At 46.5% G+C, this 9,299-nt stretch overlaps 1 protein-coding gene across 2 annotated transcripts in view; it reads right to left on the minus strand.

The window, feature by feature from the left end:
* The window catches only part of Optn (optineurin), a 44,681-nt gene that overhangs the window by 17,950 nt on the left and 17,432 nt on the right, over positions 1-9,299 (minus strand). For both annotated transcript variants that reach the window (XM_029547689.1, XM_021215935.2), the window contains exons 4-6: positions 8,020-8,235; positions 4,714-4,784; positions 2,428-2,562 (exon numbers count right to left, since the gene is read on the minus strand). In XM_029547689.1, the coding sequence (XP_029403549.1) occupies positions 2,428-2,562; positions 4,714-4,784; positions 8,020-8,235 (422 nt within the window). The remainder of the gene's footprint in view (positions 1-2,427; positions 2,563-4,713; positions 4,785-8,019; positions 8,236-9,299) is intronic.

Genomic DNA, 9,299 nt, shown 5'->3' on the forward strand with positions numbered 1-9,299 from the left:
GAGAAACCCTGTCTCGAAAAACAAACAAACAAAAAACCTTTACAAACTTAAGAAACAATTTAAACCTTATCCATGGAGGCAGCTACTTGGAAGTGACTAACAAGCAGGAAAATGGGTGTGGAAGGGTTGCTCACAGCACTGCTCCCCACAGGCTCCTGTCAAAGCACTGCTGCACCATGGAAAGCCTGTAGGCATTTTGTTTATCATTTTTCTGCTACAAACTATCAACCCTAATTGGTATTCGGTTATTGTCCCTTTGGTGTGGCTGAATACACGAGACACCAGATGGTACTCGCAGAGTGTGGGCTTATCAACACTGTAGGACAGTTCACATTTGGCACAGGTTTTGACCTACATGTGAATTACAAGTTATCTTAATTTTCTAGGGCAAATGTTCACTTTGGGTCATCTTTCCCTTGTTATTGCTTGATATCTTAAAAAAACAAAAACAAACAAACAAACAAAAACAAGGACTGTATTTCTTATATAACTTCTTCTCCTTACTGGCTTATTTAGAAAATATAAATTCAATCAGTTGTGGCTGAGCACACTTATGATCTCAGCCCTCAGGGGTCAGAGGCAGGGGTGTCTTTGGGAGATCAGTAAGGTCTACCACAGCATGTTCCAGGCCACCCAGGACCACATAATGAGAGCTTGTCTCAAGAAAACCAAAACAACAACAGAACCTCAAAATAAAAAATAAATAAAACCAAAAATCCCAAAATGACAAAAACCCAACCCAGAAAACCCCGTGAGGTGAAACATAAACGCCTCACACACCCCAAGACAGAAGGCAAGCCTACATCACTCCTCTCCCCCATATATCACCCAAAATTTTGTCAGAAAGATTAAATTTAGAACATAAGTATTCCTATTTCCAGTGATTAGGGAGAAAGGCTGAAAGCTGGCTCACTTATTTCAGGGAAATACAGCATCTTGCAATGTGTTGGTGCCATAACTGATTTCAGTGTGTGCCAATCAGGCCGCTGGCCATGGGTGCCTGATGCTTCTTAGCTTTATTTAGTCCTATCTTGTCTGGCCATGGGTGCCTGATGCTTCTTAGCTTTATTTAGTCCTATCTTGTCTGAGAAGCAACCACTACCCTGGTACCCATGCAGAGAACACGGGTCTCTGCAACAACTCACTGGCTTGCCCTGTTAAATACCGAGTCAGCTGGCTCACAAGATAGAAGCTCAATGTCATTGAAAAAGGAATCTTTCCAGGGTACGCAAGGTGGGGCATGCGCCCTCCTTCTCCAGAGGCAGGCCTGACCCACTAACTATAATCTAAGAACTATATGCCTTCGGTATTCAGGGAGAGAGCTGTGGTTTTGTTTGTTTGAAAGGAGGAAGAAAGAAATATATAAGTGGCAAGCTGCTAAGTATTCATGTCTTCTCTTTGGTCATTCACCTGCCTTAAGGACAAAAGGAACTTTGTGGATAGAGAGTGAAAGAAGTCAGTAGAAGACCATACTGTGAGCCAGGCGTGGCGGTGCACGCCTTAATCCCAGTACTCTGGAGGCAGAGGCAGGCGGATTTCTGAATTTGAGGCCAGCCTGGTCTACAAAGTGAGTTCCAGGCCAGCCAGGGCTATACAGAGAAACCCTGTCTCGAAAAACCAAAGAGAAAACAAACAAACAAAAAAAAAAAACAAAAAAAAAACAAAACAAACAAAAAAAAAACACACACAAAAAAAAGAAAAACCAAAGAGTATACGATGCTTAAAGTAGGTGCTGGAGAGATGGCTCAGAAGAGAAGCCATCTTTAGAGAACATGCCAAGGTCCATGGAGGCCAGTCTAGGCTATATGATTTGAAGTAAAAAAACAAAACAACTTTGGAGACTCATTGTTAGAAGTCTATGAGGAAGGTGGGACATAGTGGTGTGCACTTTTAATCCCAGACCTGAGACAGAGGTGGACTGATATCGGGAGTCACTAGTTAGCTAAAGCTATTCGACAGTCCACTGTCTTTAGGATGTTAGTTCCCCAGGAATGCCTTACTCTTCTTATCACAGAAAAACAGCTAGGCTCTCATGGCTGGCTAGTCTCACAACTGCAATGTGGCAAGTGACAGGCTTATTAGTAGGCCATAATCTCTAAGAGGCAGAAGCAGGTAGATTTCTGAGTTCGAGGCCAGCCTGGTCTACAGAGTGAGTTCCAGGACAGCCAGGGCTACACAGAGAAACCCTGTCTCAAAACAAACAAACAAACAAACAAACACCATACTGTTTGAGTCCATATACGAATGTGCCGGATGCAGAGATCTCCCAAGTTACAGGGAGAATGCTGAGGAGTACCGACTCTCGTGTGGTCCCCCTAAGACTGTACTGTGGCAGAGGGCACAGGGCACACAGCCCGGTGCACTGCCTCACATGGTACCTTATGCTATCTACCAAAGCTTTTCACTTTTCACATTAACAGTTCATACCTTTCTTTGGCTTCTCTGAGGGCGACTTCAAGTCTCTCCACCTTTTGGTTTCCTTCCCTTAGGCAAAGCAGAAGCTGGCTCACAGTCAATTCTTCAAACTCCGCACAGGTCCTAGCAGCCTCCGTACAGTTGCTCCTAAAAAGACATCACTGCCACACTCAGCATGGAAATTAAAAAGGTTTTGATCTCCACAAAAATGTCAGGAGTAAGAGAGAAGCGTGATACAACTGAAACCCAAGTCCTCCAATCAGTTGTTGACTGCCCCAAGCACGGCTGAGCCAATCCTTGTATGCATGGAGCAAAGGCTGTGGGGACTAGCAATGCTTCAAGGACGCTAACCTCATAATGTCAGCACTCACTCCAAAGAGGAACTGTGTCCACAAGGCCACAGAATCCACAGGGACAGCTCAGCCGCTGTGCAGGAGACGCCACCATCTCCAGAGATCAGTTTCAGAGAAGACTTTGGGCTGACTATTCAGGTCCATTCAGACCACTGTCCACTGCCCACTGCAACTGGTCAGAGACTATCACCTTTCTGAGTCAAGGAAGAAAAAAAAAAACCACTTTCCTGGCTTTGGTTTGCATAGGAAGCAGAGTCGTGTAGCTACTACCAGCAAATGTTTTACTAAGTTTCAGAATCTTATCAAGAGGCGCATTAACGACAAACATGAAACTGTGACCATCACCCAGGAACGGGATGTTCAGAGCGATGACCAAGACGAAGACGCCAGGGACAACAGCTAGCCATTCAGGCATCTGCCAGGCTCACATGTCTGAATGCCAGGATTAGACTCCAAGGCTGCAGCCCCAAGTCTAGACCAATCTCAGACCTTACCAGTTTCATAAAGCTTACGTGCTATTGGCATGAAAGAGGAAGCAGTCTCTGTATATGGAAATAAATGAATGGGAAGTGGCTTAAAATTTCCAAATACAGTTTTTCTTTCCTCTGCTTCCAAGAAAGTCTTGATATTAAAAGCAGCAATTTGGGGAAAGTTGACTTCTAAACCAAAAGAAAAAAAAAAAACACTAAAAACAGGAGTAATATTCATTTTACATTGTCCCTGATGTGAGAACATAGGGACAGACCTAAAAAGTGTTGTATTACTTTTTTTGTGTCATTCTCTATGCATATTTATCAACTAATATAAAAAATGGTTTGAAAGGTCTGTGACATAAGAGAAATTCTGAGCAAGCCGATAGGCAAATAGACTAATGTCGCCCCCCGCCCCCCCCCCCCCCACAGGATGAACAAACCACCAGCTCTGGGTAATATTACCTTCACGAACCAAGAAGTTCGGGGCCTGGCTCTACTCTGCTCAAAGGCCTTCCCATTACTTCTTATGTGTTTCCCAGAACTGCTCGGGACAGGCAGATCTGAGACCCCAAAGGTAAGATCCCGGCACTTTTGAGGTTGAAGAGATGGCTCAGTGGGTCAAGAAGCTTGCCATCAATCCTGATGGCCTGAGTTTGATCTTCAGAGCCCACACAGTGCAGAGAACAGACTTCCATAAGCCAGCGCTTCTCAACCTAACGCCGGGACCCTTTACAGTTCCTCCTGCTGTAGTAACCCCAGCCATACAATTCTTTCGGTGCTACTTCATAACCACATTTTGCTACTGTTATGAATCGTAAATGTAAATGTTTTTGGAGATAGAGGTTCACCAGAGGGTTGTAACCCACAGGTTAAGAACTGCTGCTACTGTCCTGTGGCCTCCATGTGTTTACTATGGCGTGTTCCCTGTCCACCATATACATATACACATTCATGTACATACACATATACATATACACATTCATATACGTATATATCGACAGCTCTCTTAGCCACTGTCTCAGAAGAGCACCAGCGTTGGTTACTGTGGCTGATAATAGAATACGGAAAGCAAAGGGGTGTGTCCCACTTAAGGAAGCCTGGCAGGCAGCCCGCTGAGTCCTAGCAGCTCTGACAACTGAGCAGGCACAGGACTGCTGACTAGGAACAAGTCTCCTTTTGACTGAGGATGAAATGTGTTTCCACTTCTAACAGAGAGGTCGGCATTTGTCAGCCTTTACAAGGTACCGGACTTTGTTTCCATTCTCTGCCAGTCTGAGTTGAGACATTAAATACCATTGAAAATGAATGTTAGCACTTGGGAGGCTAAGGCAGAGGGTGGTTGCAGGTTCAAATCAAGCCTGGATCACAGCACAAGACCCTGCCTCAAAAAGCAAAGTCGTAACTTCTCTTCATCATGTCTGACCTCCAGTGATAGGCTCAAATGAACAAGACACTAGCGTCCCATCACCTACATGCTGATGGAGTCCGTTCTTGGTGTGAGGCAGTTCTTCATCTCCTTCATTGCCCCTTCAGTCTCTCCTTCCTGTAAAAGCAGAGATGAAAGGGATTGAAGGCCACAGATCTGCAAGCCAGATCTCCTTCCAAAGAAAAAAAAGCAGAAGTTTCCATCCAAGGAAAATACTCACTCAGCCTTCGTATGAGATAGGATCTAAATTGGGTCACTCAAATGAAACAGAAAACACTCTCCCTGTCAGGATTATAAATATCTAAGCTTAGGCATGAAGGTCAGTCTCCTGCACTGGAACACACTCAACCCAGCTCCATAAATGTGGATTTGGCTTGCAAGGTGGCCATTGTATGTTTGCCTGCACCAGTGGCCTGTTGGGGAACCAGAGCCTAAACCCTGAGATGGACACTCTTCCTAAGCCACGGGCAGGGTTTGCCAGCCCACAGAAGCAAAGCGGAGCACATTTACACTCACAGCAACTGTCGTCATCTGGGAGGCAGCAGACGATGCCAGCCCGGGAGAAGCAACGTTTGGAAACTTTTGATAAAATGTTTGGGTTTCCTGACTTTTATCAGCCATCAGAGGGGTAAAACTCTGTGTTTCAGTCATCTCCTGTCACTTGTAGAGAAGTTTGCTTTTCAAATTCTCCTCTGGGCACCCGGACTGCATCTAAATGTCTTAGAGGATGGAGTAAGGGTCACTGGCCAACTGGACTGCTCTGTAGGGCAGTTGGTGAGTAAGGGGTTCCACACTAAATATTCCAGGTCTACGGTAGGAGCCTTACAGGCTGCTCTGCACTCCCTGACTTTATCTACCAAGTGCACATCTCTCTAATCTCTTCCTCCTTCAGATCTGAACTGTGACAAAGTGGAAATGACACTTCCAATATGAAGGCCTTTGTCCCGGTGCGGTCTCACCCGCACTTCAGATGTCGCTCAGCACAGGAGAGGTCCCCCCAGTAACTACCTACCTACTCTTTGCTGTCATCAAAGGGGGCACCTCCCAGGAGCTCAGGGATGGGTGTGTACTGCCTCAGCTGGCCAGCTCACAGAACTTAAGTTTGATAGCTCTGGCTTCAACTTCTGCTCTCAGAAGCTAAATCATGGCTTCTGGCGGGACGGTAAAGACCAGATCTCCTCAACCTACCTCCAGAGTTGTTCTCTCTGCTTAAATATTTATTTTATCACTGATAGGTGCATATACATACTGGTGTATAAATAAGGGTGGGTGAGCACAGGTACCGTCAGAGGCCAGAAGAAGGTGTTATGCTTTAGAGCTGGAGCTAAAGGCAGCTCTGAGCCTCCACAGCCCTGTGAGAACAGAAGTCAGGGTCTCTAAAAGGCCAGTATCCTTTAACTGCTGAATTCTATCTCCAGCCATCCCATCCCCCGTTTGAGACACAGTTTCATGTATTCCAGGCTAGCTTTGAATTGGCTTCGTAACTGAGAATGACCTTGAACATCTTTTGCTCCTGCCTCCACCTACCAGTCCCAGGCTTACAGGCTTACACCATCCTACCCAGTTTATGTGGTGCTGAAGAAGAGACCGGCGTCATGAAGGTGCCAGGCTCATATGGCTAATGTCAGGTCCAAAGGGAATGCCAATTCCCAAAACTACAAAGGCAGTGCCTATGTCTGGAAACAACAGTCTTGGCCCAGCTGAAGCTAGACTATAAAAGGATTTCTGGTGGTCAGATAAAGGCCAGCATTCCTCGGTGACTTATGAACTGGGGTTCTCTGCTGCCAAAAGGAATCATTTTCTTTGCCTCTAGAAGTGTTCCTCAGTATCATATTCCTGTGGCTGCATATCAAAGCACAGGCTGGCCTCAGTCTCCACACAGGAGCATTTGTTCTACATCTCAGGCTTCTCTCCTCCTCTTCAGGAAACTCCCAGCCTAGCCCTAGCTTGGCTTCCCTCCCCCACCTACTCTCTTCTCCCTCCTTATAATCCACATGATTTCCATAGGCCCCGCCCACCCACTTCCCATCTCTTGCAGATAACCCTGGCTGGCCAGTCTGCAGCTTTGCCTCTTTGATCTGGACTCTTAGTGCCTCTGGATATTTCCTCTTCTTCACTAAAGCCCTCCCTCCTAACAGTGGAGTGGCTGACTTAATGTTTCTTTACTGCAGCCCTCACATACAACTAGGACAACCCTTATCAGCAACTATCCACTTAAGAATAAGCCACCTTTAATCCCAGCACTCGGGAGGCAGAGGCAGGCGGATTTCTGAGTTTGAGGCCAGCCTGGTCTACAAAGTGAGTTCCAGGACAGTCAGGGCTANAAAAAAAAAAAAAAGCCAGTTTCCAATGGAGTCTCCTCCAGGCTGGCATCGTCTGCTGCCTCCCAGATGATGACAGTTCCTGTGAGTGTAAATGTGCTTCGCTTTGCTTCTGTGGGCTGGCGAACTCTTGTCTGTGGCTTAGGAAGAGTGTAGCCACAGCATCCAGAACCATCTTTGTGCAGTTGTGAAGATTTGCTCCATTAGTGTACTGAAATATAACCAGCTCACAAATCCTGTCCACTTGGTCTTAGCCTCTCGTTCCCTAACAAGTCAGTACTGCAGGCAAGTTTATAATGGCAGCTGGCTTGGCAAAACGGCACAGACACTTTATCTCTGTTACATTCTTCCTCCTCATTATTTGGCTTAGCCGTGCTGACAGCAAATGGTGGTAATTGTTTCCTGTGCCTCTGAAGGCTTTGAAGCTTGCTTCCTGTGTCCAATTTGCAAACAAGCACTCTTAGCAATTAAGCTACACAGTCCGTCCATCTTATGACTGAGATGTTATTTATTATTACTATTTGTTTGTGTGTGGGAGTATGTAGGGGTGTGGGGGGTGCTTGTGCCATGGAGCAGGTTGCAAGGTCAGGTGACAAACCCTGGGAAGTCAGTGAGCTCCCTTCCCCTTTGTGTGAGATCCAGAGCCCAGGCTTCGGAGGCAAACACCTTCTCCTTGGGCTGCACCATCCTTTCAGGCCCTCTCAGCTTTTAAATTAATTATTTAATTATTTATATCCCAGACGTTGACCCCCCCCCTTTGCTTCTGAGAGGGTGCTCCCCTCCCCTGACTTCCTCCCCCTCCCCAATTGTTTATTACCATGCCTCCTTACTAGACTTTGGAAAGAGTCTATTAAACATAGTTAAACGCAGTTTCAGGGCTGGTGAGGTGGCTCAGAGTTAAGACACTTGTCCCCATTATATTGGAATCTCACTATTTGGATCAGCTGTGTCGACAACACGTTCAGGTGTTGTGTTTCATTCTAGAGGGGGCTTGGACATTTGCTTCATAGAAAAAGAACCACAATTCTTACGGTCATCCTGATCTCAACGAAGGAGTCTTCCGAGGAGCTGCCGGAGTTGAGTTTGAGCTGCAGTTCTGAGACGATGCCCAGCAGGTCTGCCTTTTCAGCCTGAAGGCGCATCACCTGGATCTTCAGATGATCCACCTCCTGCTCCACCTGGGTCTTCAGCTTCTCCACCTCCTGCTCCAAGTCCCCTCTGGGATACCTGTAGTCACCTGTGAGGTCCTGGGAAGACCAGGAATGAGGCATATCCAAAAATCAAATGGAAGGTCTGGCTAGGAAACCTGATGGCCAAGCATCACACACAGTGAGTGTTGTATGCACACGCTCTCTCTCTCTCTCTCTCTTTCTCAAAGCAGGATATCATGTAGTCCAGGGTTGACCTTGAACTTACAGCTGAGGACAGCACTACCTCTACTTCCCAACTGCTGGTATTATCGACCTGCGCCACTAGGCCCCACTTTATTTTTGTATGTCAGGGGTACACATGTATGGGTATGCTCATGGTAATCATGTGTAAAGGTAGAGGAAAACAACCTTGGGAGGGGTCGCTCTTCAGGTGCCGTCCACCTAGTCCACCTTTTCTGTTTTTGTTTTAGTTTGGACACAGGGTCTCCTATTGGCTAGGGACGTGCCGAGTAGGCTAAGCTTGGTAGCCCGTGAGCCCAGGAACCTGCTTGTCTTTGCAAGCCCAGCACTGGGGTTATATACACACGTCACCATGCCTGGCCTTTTCATGTATGTTCTGGAGGTTAAACTCGGATCCTCAGCAGTTCCTTGGCCAAGCCACATCTCCAGCCCCATGCCTGTTTTTAGAAAAGGCGATTTTCTAACATCTCTGTCTGGAACGCTTTAAGTAGAAGGCTCTCCTTGTTGTTTAACAACTTACTTGGATGCACTATATAAAAATGAGGATTTGGGGGCTAGTGATACAGCCCAGTGTTAGCTCGTCTCAAGTGTGTTCAACCCTAGTTTCAATCCACCGAGCCATACATACCAGAAAGAAACTCAGAATAACTTAATGGCAAGAAAGAAAGGCTCCCACCACGTGCTGGAATGATGTTAAAAATCATAAAAAGAACCAACCAGACTTTGACAATGGTAGATGTGGGGAGCCGCCCTCACATTCGCCATTACAAGATAGCGCTGATGTCCTGCGCTCTAACATACAAACAAGGCAGCTGCGCATGTGCTGGGTAGATTTCCATTCCCTTGCGCCCTGCCTTTCCCGTGGCGTCATCTGGGGTAACAGCAGGCCGCCAACCAGAGGGTTACACGTCCTAGGCGGC

Source organism: Mus pahari, chromosome 16 (assembly GCF_900095145.1).
Source record: "Mus pahari chromosome 16, PAHARI_EIJ_v1.1, whole genome shotgun sequence".
NCBI lineage: Eukaryota > Metazoa > Chordata > Mammalia > Rodentia > Muridae > Mus > Mus pahari.